Here is an 18,042-nt window from a genome sequence, read left to right on the forward strand (position 1 = left end):
CGCATCAAGGTCGTGCCGTTGGAAACTGCTGGTGTTATGATCGGCTTGGAACTGCACCTGTCAAATGTGGGAATCAAGCTCGAGCGCCTTTCCCGTGACGAGATAATCCTCTTTCATCCCCGAGAGAGCGTCTGACCTCTACGGAGCAGACGAAAATGGCGAGCTACCAAGAAGGAGGACCCGAGGGAGAGGAGGTTGTCAACTTGACCGCCCGACAGAGGTCTGACACTTCCACAAGTTCCCCGAAGGAGTCATCGGCAGGTTATGATCTTCCTGGAATCTGTATCTCTCCAATGTGGGAAGCAAGCCCCAGCGCTTTTCCCGTGACGAGATGATCCCCTTCATCCCCGAGAAAGCGTCTCACCTCTACGGAGCAGACGAAAACGGCGAGCTACCAAGAAGGAAGACCCGAGGGAGAGGAGGTCGTCAACTTGACCACCGGAAAGAGGACTTCCCCGAAGGAAACATCGGCCACCACGAGGGGATTTAAGGCCGTCTTGGCCACTGTGTTAATCAGAACCGCTCGAGACTCGGATAGTGTCAAAACCATGTACCAATGAAGTGACAACAATTTTTTCTATTTTTCATCATCACGATGCCCGCCTTCATCGTCGTCTCCTGATTCCTGCGGTGACGACCCACCTCACCCGGTCGAGATTATATCACTGGCGATACTGCTCGGCAGGGTCATTCGTACTACTTCGCGCGCTGATATTTGTGCTCAGACCACTCAAATAGTGTTCATAATTGCATATGAGATGTATTTATGCCGTAAGAATAAATTATTTTCATCATCTTCTTTATTTTTTCTTTACTGCCACTCGGTCATCTTTTTCGGTCCCGGGCCGGGCTCGGGCCTAAGGTAAAGGGGTGGCGGGCCGGGCCGGGCGGGTAACGTAGATGATTTCTCGCCTTGAAACTTTTGGTCGTGCTCGGGCGGGCAGCCCAACGTAAAAACGCGCCCGGGTTGATAAAATCGTCCCATGCAGTGCTCTAGTGGGGAGCAACAGCAACACTCTCACCTCACGTGGGATTGTGCAGAACAAGGAGAAGAACACAAAACAAACAGCTCATGGAACTAATGGGACGTGCTGCTGTGTAGCCCGGCCCTGGAAGATCAGTATGACTAATCCAAGGGGCTGAGCGGATGGCCTGTGCCAGTGCGGCCTTGAAATAGGAGCAGCAAACTGCCAGACAAACCCCGTTGTTCACCCCCCCCTACCCCTCTGAGTGACTGGGGTAGGAACCCGTCCTGTTTCTGTATGTAATAAAGTTTGTCTACCACCACTACTACTTCTACTATTATTACTACTATTATTGCTGCTGCTACTACTACTACTACTACTACTACTACTACTACTACTACTACTACTACTACTACTACTACTACTACTACTACTTTCCTTATGTAACTCAACGCAATCACCGGGAAATTTGCACTGAACTTAACAAGTTCTATGAAGCATCCAGCAGCTTCTGTCAATACGGATGCTGCTTCTACTGCAATTTTGTTTTTAGTGATAAAATAGTTCAAAGCTCTCAACTGTGTTCGCTCAGTTCGCTGTGTCCGACCATCCGTCAGTACTTCACGTTACACCGACATTAACGGCTGTCGTCACTTCGTCGTCGCCATCCTGTCATCGTCCTCAGATCATCTATTCGTCCTCAGCTTCAACCTATGAATAGGGGAAAAAAACTTAGAATTTAAGCCCCTGAAGCAATTAATGTGCGTTTCGGAGCTGGACCCGCCAAGCACTACGTAATAATCGAGTAGCTATGGCAGTTGGTTGTTTCTATGTGTATTGCGCCCCACACAGACTCTGTGCGCGCATTTCAGAGGCTACAATGGAAAATACAGCAGCAGATGAGGACTGCAACGCTGCAGGCAGAACACAAGGCTCCTGGAGTCCTATTCGCCATCGGCCAGCGCTCGCTACACTGGCTCACCCACAGTGCTTGCACTGTTTAAGCTCACGGTTTCATTTTTTTAATTCATCGTACTAATTATTAATCACAAGGAACCACTTCTCGACTGCAAAGGTCTCTGTCATAGACGAAGTACTTTTCTGGTCCGCAGAGAAGGTGGAAAACGTAGAAGCAGAGCGACTTGATCTGATGTATCTTGCCTTCTTTTGCCCAAAGCTCGCAGGCTAAAAGATAGAAAAATCAGTAAAACGATTTAGCTCCGGTTAGTCAAAGCGATGGAGTACGCACGTGTTCTTAGTAAGTAAGCATTCAGTACGTACCATTGCCACGGTGAGGAACCCTCAGTATGTCGCAGTTATCGTACTCCGAGAAAGCTACTGGATACTCCAGGGTGAAGAGTTTTTCTGGATAGGAAGGCAGAAAAATGCAATACAACTTCCATGAAAACCTGTCCGTCCGTCCGTCCGTCCGTCCGTCCGTCCGTCCGTCCGTCCGTCCGTCCGTATGTATGTATGTATGTATGTATGTATGTATGTATGTATGTATGTATGTATGTATGTATTTATGCATGCATGTATGTATGTCTGTCTGTCTGTCTGTCTGTCCATCGTCCGTCCGTCCGTCCGTCCGTCCGTCCGTCCGTCTGTCTGTCTGTCTGTCTGTCTGTCTGTCTGTCTGTCTGTCTGTCTCTGTCTGTCTGTCTGTCTGTCTGTCTGTCTGTCTGTCTGTCTGTCTGTCTGTCTGTCTGTCTGTCTGTCTGTCTGTCTGTCTGTCTGTCTGTCTGTCTGTCTGTCTGTCTGTCTGTCTGAAGGTCTGTACTTCGCCCCTTGGCTTAAGTACCACTGCGGTTGTACTACCGAAAGATATTTGTTGGTACAATAAATGGAAGAAATCTACTGACATCCCTGATGGATGACTGAAAATGTTCCACATTCATCCACATCCTGCTGTCAATAATATGGACCTTTGCAAAAAATAATATAGAGAAATAAAAACCTGTGAATGCTATCAATGTAACGACGATCTGGTCTATTGCTCCTACAGGCATAAAATATCTGGTTGTGAAGCGTCGCGCATTCTCGAAAACATCTGTAACACGACAGTGCTGCAAAGCGTAAAAAACAGAACAAACATATTCGCTTACAGAGTGTTGACTCTGCATCCGTCTTTTTTAGCGTTTTTGCTACTTTGACTTCAAGGTACAACAATAATAACCAGGATTGGCGCTCAAGGCTGTTGCTTGCGTAGCTAATCTCCGGCATGCAGTCTAATAAGCACTGGACACCCTTAAGTCAACTCATAATAGTATAAAGAGGAGAGGTTTACGAGTCATCGATACGTGAACCCCTAAACATTCTTCATCTGAAAGCTAAAGTGACGTTGATCAACTTAATAAACATGACTGCACAATCGAAATCCGACCGATGATGCCATTTCATGTGGTTTCACGAACTTATATGTATTGAGTAGATCACTGTAGTATGTATGTCTAATATAAATAAACATGATCGTTTATATCACCTTAAGGGAAATTGTTACAGAAAGGAATGTGACACTCGCAGCTGACGTTCAATCAAGAGTGTGGCGGACGTTTGGACTTTGGGCGTTTACATTTACATGTGTACGCTGTAGACATTCACATTCAAAGACATTCATAAGCACGCCAGCCATGATGTTTCAACGGCATTGCAACTAGGCTGCAATCGTATTCGTTGAAGGGGTTATATGCTACCTGGGTACCCTGTATAATTTTTCTCCATCATATATTTTCTAATTCACTAGCGAATCACTTCGAAAGCACACTATCACGTCTCTGACAATACAAGAGAGCAGAGCGTTGGAGCAATCTTGATTATTAAAAAATAAGACCTTAAAGCACTCGCTGACGAGAAAAAAATGAGAAACAACCCTAATCCTTGACTTAGGTGTCTGGCACTTCAGCGTTGGTGTACCTTGGTGTAGAGAGGGAAAGCGAACTCGGAGGAGCATGCGAATGGAACTGGCGGGAAACCGCCACGCACAGAGGAGCGTGTGAGGGAGCGAAGGAGGGTGCGACGCGTAGCCCCCTAGCGGACGGCGCACGAAGCGCACCTTAGGCGTCCCTCCACCGCTGACATGAAAGCATGTAGCGAGCGCCGGCGCGCAGCTGGCACGCGCGAGAAAGCGAGCGACGGAGCTGGAGCGCGCCGGGGGAGGAGAAACGAGAGAGGAGGGAATGAACTCACCCCTCCGCTGTATTAGGCAAGTGTGCACTCTGTGTCAGGTGGTGTGTAGCACTAAATAGCTTGTTTTTATTTTAATTAATAAAGAGCGGTTACCGCTGGTTTAAGTGTGACGTCACTGATGACGTCACTTCTGGTCTTGGAGTTTCACGGGATGCTGTACTGATGCGGTGGGTATCTAAAGTGTAGGATAGTGGGCTTTGGTGTACTGCAATTAGATTTTCCTTAATTGTTTCAAATTATTCCTTACTAGCTCTTTTCTGTACTAAATCTCTGCTCTCGTGTCATATCTATCGTCAACCATAAGTAGAACCATCGAAATCTACTTGTGTTTACTTTTCTATGATTTATTTTTAATTTCGTCCCACCTCTCTAACAAACCGTAAGTCGGTCCCTAACCGGAAGTTGCCGCGCAAGAAACAAGAGCGTCACGCGATGCTCGTGCCACTAAGAAAATAAATTAGTCGCGTTAAAGAGCGCCTGAATGAAATAACATGTTTCCGCAATATATCTGCGATGCGATGGCTTCTTTGATTTGGCTAGAGAGACGGACGGACACCGACAGAAAAGATTCCGACGCACATAAATTAGGCTAAGCTAGTATGCAGGTCAGCTTAGTTAACGACCAAGCTGCAGAATGTTTGCGTATTACCCTTGGGGTGAATATAATGGGTGGCCAGCCTGCTGGGAAATATTAATATTCTATATCTATATTCTATACTTCAAAGAGCATGCTTTCAGACACAAACAGATTATTAGCCACAGGTTGACACACAGACACACACGCGCACACACACGCACGCAAGCACACACAGAGAGAGAGACAAACGCACGCGACCAAGCACATACGCACATGGTGCCCTAATTAGAGGTATCACAGTACTCCTCTACCCACTTTCCTTACCTTTTGAGTTTGACGCTTCGATAACATTCGGCACCGTGTATCCCTCAGATGCATGCGCCCATGCGTAGGCCGTTTGCGTGCTCCTGTAAACGAGATCAACAACAATGCGGCGTATTCTTCTAAAAACTTGTAAAGTAAGAGTTTCACCTTTGAAGTAATTCATCGTAAATTTCTTCTCTTCAAGTATCCCAGTAGGTCAAATCTTCCTTTACGGCAGAACTTACGGTAAACGAATCCCTGCCTCCCTGATTATGAATTAGCCCTCTGATCAAATCTGACCATCTCCCTACGAGAGGGCGCGAGAGAGAGGAAGTTCCTTTACTGGTGCAACACGTTATGAATGACTCCTTATTCCAGGCTTCAATTTTTTCTTCAAAATGCAGGGACCACTAACAACCGGGAAAAAATATCTTACGTCGTGCCGTCCTTCGTACTGGTAGATCCGAACGTGCTGACGGTGTATTTTTCTTCCTCGTTGATGGAGACTAGTTCGTTAAAGACACATTTTCTGTCTGCCCCGTAGAACGGCTCGTCTTCGTATGACCTCATATACAAGTAGTAACGTCCTGGCACCGTCAATGACTGAAAGAGAGCACAATCAAACGATTGCTAAATATGCACTCCATTGATATAAATCAAATCAAAAGGCGTGCTTCGCAAAACTCAGCTTACCAAGTACATTTTTAAATCTGTTCGCAAAACCTGTACACATTCCGAATAAAGCATTACCATATGGGTTATGAATGCAGTTATTAGCTATAAATAACCGCATTTAGGCCCATTATACCCCAGAGAACTGCTCCTATAAAGGAAAGAAGTTCTGCCAGAACTCCTCTACGATAACTATCCAAGTACGCAAATAGCTGAAACGCATCACGAATGAAGCGTGTGCGCTCCTCTCTCACGCTTAATTCCCTTAGGACACGCTGCGCCTTCTGGCGGCGCTGCCGTGAAGTCTGCGCATACCCAGCGGCATATACAGAGTGGCCGAAGTTGGCGTCAAAAAGGTTCATTAAAGAGTGGCGCATAGCTGTGGCACATACCATACCAACCGCGAACGGCCACATTTTTAAACCTTCGCGATCGGCCCATATTTTTGGCGGGCGAGTTAGACAGTCGGAACGAAGACTGGTCAGAGTACACCAAGAACACGCTAGTCGCATTATTAAGTTTGACAATAACAAGTACTGTGCTGTTTGATCAATCGGGTTTTCGAGCAAGCACAACAAGCTGGGGTTTATTGAAACTGATCGCGGAACCAACTTCTTTAGAAACCCCTGTGCAGTTGGTTTGCGAAAACAAAATCATGAGGAAAAGCATGGTCAACCAATTGTAATCGAGCAATATCGTCGCTGTGAAATTCTGATGTTAGAGTACGTGAGAAGTGGTTTGCTCTTAACTATTAGTGTGTAAGTATATGTATATATCACGTCGAATTAGAACGATACTGTACTTGACATCATTGTCTAGCACGACGACATATGAACCAAGGAATCGCAATTGTGTGCAACACGATGCATGAGCGAATGGCTTGCTGAAAGGTGAATCCTTTATTTGTAATTTACTTACCTTCCATGCATCTTGATATTTTGATAGCCTCGGTTGTCGCTCGAGCAGCTCAGTTTCGGCTAGAGCAAAAGTTACGGCGACAAAGAGGATCCCCAAGGAACCGAGATTCACTGCCGCTATTGACTTCATCTTGACAAAACTGGTGAAAAATGGCGCCATGAATAAGCCCAGTGATTGAAAGTGTATAAAAACAAAGCATATTAATTCTAAGCCGATCCATTTTCATTATGTCCAATTCAGTCAATTCATTTTCATTTTCAGTCATTCAAAGCCAGGCGAAGTTTTGTTCGAGTAGACAGGGGAAAGGGCGGAATCCAAGCAACTCAAGCGCCTTTTCTGGGTGGTTTGAGCGCTGTCTTACAAAGATCCGAAGAGCTAGGCTGCAACGAGCACTGATGTGTAGCAAGGGACGAAAGATATGACGTGTCCACACTGATTATGCATGATTAGACCGAACACAAGAAAAATAATTACTTTCGATTCTACGCCTTTTTTCACTACCAGCCGTCCGTAATTCATCAAAAGTTACCTCACCGCATCAAAGTGACGTGTGCGCAATAAAGATGTCATTATGCCAAACAAAATTGAATAATTTTTTTGAACAGCCGGAGACTCCCCTTTCCGGAATGAATGCTGATTTGGATTTTGACGAATACCGATTTATTTGCGGTATAAAAGTTTTTGCGTGGCACTATAATGCTGGTCGAGCCCTTTCAGCACGTACACGACATCGTTGTGAAAACATTTCTGCGCAGAGAATACATCTTAGCTGTAGTTTTACCTTTTCGTTGCACGCCGTCGCGGTTTTCCCTCAGACACCGAAAGCTAAGCAAGAAGAAGCAGGCAAATTGTAGACGCTGCCACTACCTTCTTCATCAGGATATCTACTTTCAATGCGCTACATATATATAGCCCAGCCAAATCCTCCTAGATAGCAGGCCTGTGCACTCTGCTTTATGACGTCATGCTATTTGGACCGAAATGTCCACTGCCAAGCCCGGCGTGACAAAAGCGGTGACGTCAAAATCACCGCTGCTTACTTAGGAGCATCCCCATTGAATTCCATGTCAGTCGGGCAAAATAGCATGACGTCATGCAACGAAGTGCAGAGGCCTTGTGCTATCTAGGAGGCGTTGACCCGGCCCCATCGAATTCCTTCCACTTCTACATGCTCCTCGCCTCTGGTAAGCCCATTGGGAAAAATATCTGTCATGTAAGGCATTGCTATTGGCTTTGAAAGCAAACAAAAGTGACCTCCTATCAGCTAGGAGAGGGTTTCATTTGCTTGAGTCTGCTGTGAACACTGTGAGTCACTGCCCGATGCTAGCGTCATCGGTTACATACATTTGACATCAGGAGATTGGAATAAAAACGTATTGGGTGGGGGGGGGGGGGGGGAATAGTCTTACGTTATAGGGCCCATTTAGAAAGCAAATGTTTGAAAATTTCCCACGGCCGCTATCAAACGCGCTTCCTAATGTTCCGAGAAAACTCTGCGTTGCACAAAATTTATATTTAGTTGAAATCGTAGGCATGTTAAGTTTAATTCATCGCAAAATGTTATCGTTTCTTCCTAATTAGGACCATTACAAATCATTGTTCAACCATTCTTTTTTCGTATTTCCTTGCACTTTACGAGGTTCGCAGGTGTCTTCGTTAACCTAATGAAACACCCTGTTTACATTTGGCGAAAGTAAGGGCCAGGCAATGAGGGATGTGTAGGCAAAGTTACGGGCGGATTAATTGCCTCGTTTGAAGTACTTTACCTATGCGAGCACTCGGTATCGTTGTGAGTGTGTCTGGAGAGCACGCAGAATTACCTGTTTCCCTGGCGGAACTACAAATTTCATCAAAAGTAAATTTAGCGAAAATTAGGCGATAGCTTTAGCAAATCTGTGTGCGCTGTTACACTTTTAATCAAATACAGTTGGTGAAAATTGCTTAACGAGCACTGGAAATCGTCATGTGGTCAATTAAGCTGTGTTTACTACGCTCCCGAGTGAACACTAGGTTACATAAATGCTCTATTTGGCGAAAATAAGGGACATGGGGGTATCGGTTATGCATAGGTAAAATCCAAATTGTTTGGGTTGATTATGTCCTGTGCTGTAAACTACGTATTTAAATACTCCAGAGCGTGTATATTTATTGTCACGTGCAGCGCAGAACTTAGCACTAGTTCCAAGAGAGACAGCCATAGGGGCAACGTTTTAAAGCATGTGATAGAATCACACGTCAGTGAACTTCTTGCAACTGCTTCCTGGGAAACTAGGTTGTGATTCAGCAAGGTCACGCAAGTCTGATGTCGTGTCTTTCATTTCCTTTGTTTTGCATATCCTAATGAAGTAGTCTTAATAGCTTAAGTTAACGGTTTCTGTCATCTGCAAATGGACACGTATCATTTACAAAGGGGGGGAGCCATCGCTTCATGACTCTATAAAATGCTTTGCGATTCAGACAATGTGGCATGCCGAAATGCATAGTGATTGCAAAACGTGCCACCATTGCCAATGTCATGTGTACCATTTGTGCAAAACCTAATTATCAGAGACCTGACTAATGTGACTACTGGGCATAAAGCTGTTTGTGGAAAATCCGCTTTGAAGATGGCCCGCAGCCGAGCAGTAAGGTTTGTAGGAGACCCATATATATATATATATATATGTATTGTCGATGTGAATACAGTATTTATATATATATATATATATATATATATATATATACTGTATTTACCTCTACAACAGTAGTATACAGGAGATGCATTTCTTGAAATATACTGTGTTGCACATTTCATGCTGATATTATCAACTATGTGCCAGCCTATTTCAAAGGCGATAACTTTTTTTGATGCGTCATGCCTTCAATTGTAACTGCTGCAAGCAGGCTTGTGCAAACCTGCATATATGACCTCTACTGTAAATCAGTAAGGAGCTGAAGGTAATTCATACTCGGACTTCATACTAATACTTCATACTCATAATATTACTCAGACTGTCTGTGATCATAAAGATGGAGAATTTGACATAAAATGTTATTTTTCCTGAAGAAATTTTATGCCAATCACAACAACGAAATTTTCACAATAATCGTTAGTACGAATATTAACAATATTTGGCTGATTTGCATTTTAATTCCCGACTTCTGTTCATGCTTTTATTGCAGAACTGAGGTCAGCCAGAACTCAAATCATCGCCGATTTCTTGAAAGCTTAGTGTGTAGAACAACTCTCAGAAACATGTAATGTAAACGTACCATGAAAGGTACTGCTGTTACAGTTGAGACATTTCTTTACATAATTTTTGATCAGTAAAGAAACACTAACTGACGCAGCAATGGATGTGACTGCAGATTCTGACTTCCTATTTCTCGAAACTGGTGCTCACCACACTTTATGGTAAGTTAGTATACTTTGAGTACTGGGCCTGCCTTCAATCTGCAAGGGCATGTCCCTTAAGTGAATAAGAATATAGCTAATTGGTAAAATTTTGTAATAAATAATTGCGTTGATAATTGTCCCGCAAACTCTTATTTCCTCCACCGCTATAAAGCTTTGACAGCAATAAAATGTATATTTATTTTGGAACCTCGAGTTTTAATAACTCCGGACGATTGCCCATACTCAGGAAGTTTGGACATTCCCCTTTCGGCCATCTTTTTGAGCTTCTTGCAGTGTAGTCTTTTCTAAAGGCATACAGTGTTTCCCTTTTTCACCCTCGGCGTTCATCCGCGCATGCCCAGGAATTGGGGTTATTCCACTTCGGCGATCTGTCAAACTTAACTGTAATGCACTAGTGTAATACACGATGAAAGTGAGATGACGACGACGGAATCATGACGACGACATGTCTCCAAATGCATGATGACAATAAAGGGACGACGGTGGAATGACGTCACAACGACAAAAAGACGGCTATTGAACATCCACGACAGCATGACTTCGATGGAACGAGGAGGAGCGCAGCAGGGCAATGGCTCCTGTTAGTCTTGGATCCCACGTCCGCGCTTACTTGCCTCACCACCCTAGAATCGCGCAATATCTGACGTTAGTTTGCTTTATCTCCGGTACCGACCAATTGCCCAATGCTAGCCAGGAGCCAGCAGGCATGACAACGGCACGACGACAGCGGGGGTGTGATGATGACGATTAAACGAGCGCGACGTCGCGACGGCAATTCTGTGACGATGACGCAATGAAAACAACCACGTGGCGACGATTTGATGACGACAACGGACTGGTGACATTGGAATGACGGCGATGGAATAACGACGGTGGTAGGAAAGCGACGGCTTTTAACAGCGGAGCTGTTCTTAGTCGAGCGTGCGCCGTCGATGACGGCGTCGTCACGCATGGATCAGAGCCGGAGACTGCGGAGAGGTCAGGTGACCCGCTCGCCAGGAGAAGAGGAGCCGACCAATCGGAGCGCTAGCCTGGGAGGAGGTTTAGAGGCACCGGGGTATAAATTAAACCGTATAAAAGCAGGTGGTTGCGCCGCGCGCTCTTCGCACAATGGACGCCGCTTGGCTCCTGGTCTAGCAGTAAAGACCGCGAAATAGCTCATAGTTGATTCATTAATTTGGTTTGAATCGGAGTGCTATAGAAGCACTCCATTCATTCTCGTTGGGGAATTCAACGTGGATATAGTTGAGGAATCTTGTCTGATCGAAAAAAGAAAGAAAGCGAAAAAATAAACGTACGCGACAATCGCAGAAACAGCTCCGCTGTTTCGACAGATCTCACTTCGTAGCATTTTTTTGTGTTAGAACTCACGTCCGCGCTTACGTTCCACACCTGGCTCCGCGGGCCGGCTCGATTCGCTCTATATCCGGTGTTTGTTCACCCTATGTCCGGTACCAGCCAATTGTCAAAGACTGCAACTAAGAGTCAGCAAGAATAACAATGGTACGGCGACGACGACGTGATGACCACATTACTTTCAGTATGACACACATTTTCGGCAAGAGCATTTATGAAACGGGCCTACATGCTTATATTTAACTACATGATGACGCTATGCCGCGTGGTAACCCAAGCGAAAAAAAATATTCGGCAAGACAGCATCAGCAACAGCGGCGGCAAAGTCGAACGAACGGGCAAAGAAAGCTTCGCTTTGAAATACTATGTCAAAATGTCGGCCAAATTAAGACTTTCAGCTGGCAACCCAGCGAGGGGACTCTCTTCTATTAATATATGCATTTGTGACACTTAGTCATAACTTCTCTGCTGCCTTATAGCAGCGTTTTGATCAGTGTGTTGCACTAGTGCACTACGGTGAAGTTTGACGGATGGCTGAAATGAAATGTTCGAAATTGTTACGCATGCACACAAGGACGTGGCGGGTGACGACGTGCAAGACTATGCCTATACGAAAGGTTACACTACAAAAACGTTCACTACAAAAAAGAGGACTATGCCAAATTGTGAGTAAACTAGGTATACGTATACGTAAGGTAGACGGGTGTTTTACCATTTGGCCCCTTTCTAAATGCGTCTGCCGTGGCTGGCATTTCATCGCATGACCTCGTGCTTAGCAGCGTAACACTAAAGGCGCTAAGCAATCACGGCGGGTAGTTAAATAAATGAAAGTTACCCGATAACCTTTATTTTTATAGGTGCAACAATTGTGAAAACGGGTCCTTTTACTAAACGTTACTTGAGTAAAGATTACCATGTAACTTTTAACTTATAGTAGCACATAAATGTTAATATACGCCCTTTATTAAAAGTGTGCTATCGGTGGGTTCTGTCAATGGTTTAGCGCAGCGTGGTGATTGCTGATTACTAAATTAGGTGAAAAATAGAGACGACGTAATATTTTCATGGCTAACCAAGTGAGTGCACTCGAAATATTGTATCGAGAAGGAGTGCAGTGTTTCGAAAGCAAGAAAATAGCTACGTTCGTGAGGAATGCTGCAGAGCCTGTTAACCCCTCAGCACGATCGCGTGCAAAGGATTTCAACCAGCCAATAACGACATGATTTTGGTGACGTTGTGGTGCTTGCATACAAGAATAGTGGCACGCTCAATTGCTCCAAGCACAAGAAAGCCGCTTACGCTCTGTCATCGGCCGTCCCCTGTAGACAACGCCCCGAGGTCACAAATAAATACCACAGGTTGCGCGCGGCCTCTTTGCTTTGTCCTCCAAAAGCAAAATGTTTCGCTGGAGTCCTGCCGCTCAATGGCAGGCATTATGTATGCACTGATATACGCCCCTTATGCAGTTGACACAATAAAGAACCATTATGTGTTGCTTTAATTTGTGCCTGCGCATAAAATAGGCCAGCATTCTCTACATTTTGCACTGCGCAATCGCATTGACAAGGATATTATTTATTCTGACTAACACTAGCTTCAAAGTAGAACAACGCGGAAGAGTCAGTGGTTACTCGAATGACCTGTTCAGACGTTGAAACGTCAGAAATTCTGCGTTGGCGTGTGGTATACCTACTATGTCAATTTGTTTATTACAGTTCTGGCAGGGAAATAAAACGCGCGAGATAACTGTGAAAGGAGTTGTAGAAGGCGGCTGCTTACTTTCACAAATACGAACTCCACATGAACTACTGAAGAACTTACGGTAAAAGAATATCGCAGCGTTGTTCTTATACTGGAGTATGCGTATTGTAAATGCAGCAATTGATGGCGCGGTAGCCACAGCAATAGGTCAATTGCAACTAAATACTTTGTCGTTAGAGAATGGTGTCACATGTACGAGTATAACGCTAGCTATAACACCAACATATCGTGTCACAACACCGCAGACCTTGTTGAATCCGTGCAGCACGCATAGCCGCAATGTGCTGGGCACCCAAATTGTCAAAAAATTAGATGCTATATATCGCTCAATTCGCACTAACTTCACCACAAGAATATCAACTCACCGACGTACGAGAAGGGCCTCCACGACCTGCTGTCTGCGCAAGGTTTACTAGAAGTAAAGACCTGTGCAGAATAAGAGACCTCTGAAGGAAACATTAGGTGCAAAACAACTTCTCCTGCAGTCCGAGACGGCTCAGGAAGAAGCGTGACATTGAAGGATAACCCATGTCTCTGATCAAGGAAAATTCTCAATCACCGATGTCACGCCACAGTGAACAGGAGTTGCGAACATTGCTATATACAGCGATGTTTGCCGATACGCGTCGTACGACACTACGGCATACAGTATGCATGTTTCACGAACACTTTGCAAATTGATCGCGGCATTTTCTTGAGCATCCGTGCCTACAGCTCCATTTTAATAAAGAATCCACATGTCGCCATTGGTAATGGGAGCGAGTTGCGTACATTCACTTTGTTTTCAACAACAAATTCACCTTGTTCTCTCTTGTCTATTTTGCAAGTTGTGTGACAATCAGCTATCCACACGGTCGGCTTCGCATGGCTCTAAATACTGCCAAGTTTCTCTTATTCACAATGAGCAGTATGTGTACTAAGCTTCTTGTCATCGAAGTGTTGTACTGGCGCATGCACAGTCAGTCATTAATTGTACCATCTTGATAACGACCTCCAAGGTGTTCCCTTGTACTTACCAAGTATTGGAACGCGTACGTGCTTGCAACTAACATTGCACAATTCAAATCTCGTGGCGACGATTAATGTGACAGGAGAAAAATATTTATCCAACAAGGTCGAGCATGTGCTGCTTCAGAAGTAGCCTCGATCAATGTCAATGCCGCTGAAGTTGTCGTTTACGTGTCACCTTAATTCCATGGAATATTGTACACATCAGGCCACATTTCTAAAGGCCTGGTGTCTATGTCCTCGGCTCGTTCTCTTGTGGTACTATATTAACACTGTCAGTGTCGTAATCTAGAAGCTCAGGTAAGGGTGAAAGCGCCTCATTGGCTAAGTTCAGAGAAGGAGTAACTGAGAGAGAAAGCAAACATATATAGAAAGGCCGGGAGGTTAGCCAGAGGTAGTTATGATTTGCTACCCTGCAGGGGTGAAAGGGTAAACGGATAGAAAGAAGAGAGAGGGGCAGTATAGCAACTGCCGCAGGCGGCGTTCTCAAAGTCTATTTTATGGGCCAGTGAATCACGAGCATCAGCAACGTACTATCGACCAAAAAGTTTACGGACCACGAGATCTCAGAAGACGCTAAATATCCGAGCAGCGTTTAAAAGTAGCCAGTAAAACTGTACATCACAATGTTGTTTGCATATACCACTGGAGTCTGGAAATGGGAATACCAGGCTCCGTTTTCAGCCAGCGGAGATATTTAGCTTTTTGTCAGATCCCTTGGTCCATAAACGTTTTTGGTCGATAGTACATGATAGACATCTGCGTGGAGTTCCTCTGGGAGCACGGCCTCGAAATTTCTGCTCTGATAGTGGATCAAACACTGTATCAGTGTATCACGCAGTGTATGACTGTATCACTACCACACGCAGTGTATCAAAAACTGCGCGCATCACTTGCCTCTAGCCACTATAGCGCGGGCCTAATTGAAGAGGGTGTACGTCTAAAGGACGTGTGCCTTGGGGTGATGCGTTTTATTATTCTGGCCAATCCTTGAGGAACATGACAATTTTCTGCATCACATTTCTCGCTTTTGTGTTCACTGTGTTTTGTTTGTGCGATAACGTTAGCTTAAGAAAAAAGCCCATTATTTCTATATGCACTTTTGATCAAGCAGCCCCCGCCAAATGTATGTGCCATGCATCGGAAGCAAAAGAAGAAGAAGAAGAATATGAAAGCCGCTGTAACGAGTCCCGTTGCCGTTCCCGCAAGCTGAAGACATCGTATTGCAAGGATGTTCGTCAAACGACCTCCCAGCCGGACTGGTCTACAGAAGGGCGACCACATCGGCGTGCTGCCGACGAAACCGGGCCCGGATCCAGCCACGCAAGCGGCCACGGCAGGACAGAACCAGAGCGGCCCCGCGGCGAAACAAGACACCGCTCTTGGTAGCGCCGAACAGCCAACTTCAGTTAGAAGTCTACATCAACCCCCCGAAAGCGTCGGTAATGACATATGCGTTGCTTCAAAGCCTTACCTCTCGAGTCATGTTTTGCTTAGTTAGTAACTTGCAGCCAGAGGAAGCGCAGTGCAAGAAGAAAAGTTTGAGGACGCTTGAGGTTCGCCTTCAAGAATGGAACGCGATAGCATTCAAAGATCCTTGACTGTTTCGCACACTTCCCGGCCACTGCAGCCTATGTAACCTTAATGTTTACCGGGAAACGCTGGCGGTGAACGCTATGCCCGAAGGCGCGCTTTCTGATAGAAACGCGGCCTCTTTCGTGAGTCGGCATTCTTTTATTGTTTGCACCTTAATATTTCAGCCTGAGAAGATTTAGCATAAAAGGCATGCGCTGTCGGTGCTTTGTTTCATGACAATTGCTTGTGTGCCGTGACTCTCAAAATTCCGAGGAATAACTTTGTAAAGAATGCAAGACAAAGTGTGAGCAACTTCCGTGGTAAAATATATTTGGAGGGCCTACGTGGTTGGGGCTGATTTTCTCGGCCGCGGGCGGCAATGCCGACGCCGACGCCGGATTTTCTGCGACACGGGGCCATGAGCACTATCGTTATAGTGCCTAGAATATACTTACTCTAGGCACTATACTATCGTGTTAAAGGTTGTTAAACGTATGACGGATCATGTGATCATCGAACGCACTTAGGTGAAGGTTAACGGGGAGATGGGAAGCATTTCATGATTTACAGCCACTCTTATTATTGCGATAGCAATTATATGGACATTATATAAAAACTCCGCCCGCGTTCGGTGCGAACGCGGGCAAAACGCCGACGGCGTCGACAACAGTTGTGCGGGTTACTGGTGCTGCTGCATGTCCAAGTTTATACAGCTGATAAAACTACTGTCCTTACTCCGTATTGCTCTAATAATTTGCTATCGCAATTGGTGCTTCGCCTTTCGGGTGAAACTGCGACAACTTTTCTCTTACCCATAAAACAGATTACGAGTATGTGTGCGTATTAGTAGTGTGTGTTTATTGCAGCAGGTGCTTATGGCATTTTAGTAATTTCCTCATTCTCCTCTACTTTCCTGTGTTTTCTCTTTCCCCTTTTGCCCATTGTGGAGTAGCGGGCTAAATGAACGCTCCTACGGCGAGCCTCTCTCTCTTTCCTTTTCATTATGCCGTCTTCTTTCTCTCACTCAACACTGATTATTTTCGAGCATCTGCGAAGAACCAACACGGATAATTTTCAATTTTAATTGGAAACCTTTGCACCGCCTTCTCACTTGTACATGGAGTGCCCGATAAAGTTAATGGTACATGGAGTATGAGAGGCCCAATATGACAAATGAATGTCAAAATAGTAGTCGAAAGCCCGACGAGACGCGTGGCGCATCGACTGGCTGAGACCAACGCATGACGGCTACGCGCCGCATACGTGAGCAGAAATTTCTATTTTTTTTCATGAATTATGCATTTTAGACGTTCATAATGTCTCACCTTGGTAAACTTAGCTCTACAGAGAGCTTTCGTATAAGGACACTTCTTTCCAGGCTTGAAATCGCCGGACAATCCATTAAACGAAATTTCGCTTGTAGAGCCAACACATGCTGCGTTGTACCACGCATCTGTTTCCAGGCCAACTACTACTGCGCCATAAGAATGGCGCTACTGCTATTTTCCTGTCTAACGCAACCTAAGCACATTACCGGGTGTAATGGGATCCGAATCTAAATGAAAGCGATGTGAAACTTGCCCGTGCACTTCGCGATGCACGGTCAGGTCCGTTCTAAGCCTGACAGCAGACTTTATCTTAGCACTATACAAGCAGCCGTAATCAGCCGTCCTGCGCTACAGGTGCACACGGGAAGCCTGCAGCGGTTTTGAACGTGATGCAGTCGGCGCTCCTGGCCCCAGTCAGTGCCCCTGAAACTAATCAATTGTCTAGGAACACAATGCAGCCGTGAAGTTGTATAGGGTATCGGGTGCTAGGACTTCAAATTGAAATCATTCTGTTCCATTTTATTGCACTGGCTCGAGAACTTAAACATTAGCTATGCAAACGATCGGTTCCGCGGAGCCGTGAGCAGCAAGGAAGTTCGCCAAACGGCGTTCTCCTTTGAAGAACTTGATAGCAAGAAATGAAACCAGTGACAACTTTTGAATGCGCGTATTATATTGACGTCATATCAATAAGTAAAATCCTGCTATCCTGAGGGAAAGCTTTGAGACTACGTTATCATTTTTGTAATATCTCATTTTCAATAACGACTTTACTAGTAAGTATAGCACCTAAATAAGAGCTAGAGCAAATTAGTTTAACAGAAACGCCATTAACGGGCAACATCTAGCCCGTAATGCAAGACATCTCCATGAGAACTATTGCTTTGGAAAGAATCTTTGTGGAGACGAGGTGATAAATCGACAAGGGTAATCAGGGAGCAGTTTTAGTTCACCAGGCAAGGTGACGACGATCTTGATGATAAAATGAGGGTATGG

At 45.1% G+C, this 18,042-nt stretch overlaps 1 protein-coding gene across 1 annotated transcript; it reads right to left on the minus strand.

Annotated features, from left to right (window-relative positions):
* Positions 1–1,991: 1,991 nt before the first annotated feature.
* LOC119440956 (male-specific histamine-binding salivary protein-like) lies at positions 1,992–6,750 on the minus strand. Its single transcript, XM_037705742.2, has 5 exons — positions 6,622–6,750; positions 5,468–5,634; positions 5,053–5,135; positions 2,247–2,330; positions 1,992–2,150 (listed from the first exon to the last, which is right to left on the minus strand). The coding sequence occupies exons 1-5, from the start codon at positions 6,748–6,750 to the stop codon at positions 2,008–2,010; spliced, it is 606 nt and encodes a 201-aa protein (XP_037561670.1). The 3' UTR covers positions 1,992–2,007.
* Positions 6,751–18,042: the final 11,292 nt, after the last annotated feature.

This window comes from Dermacentor silvarum, chromosome 2, assembly GCF_013339745.2.
Source record: "Dermacentor silvarum isolate Dsil-2018 chromosome 2, BIME_Dsil_1.4, whole genome shotgun sequence".
Lineage (NCBI taxonomy): Eukaryota > Metazoa > Arthropoda > Arachnida > Ixodida > Ixodidae > Dermacentor > Dermacentor silvarum.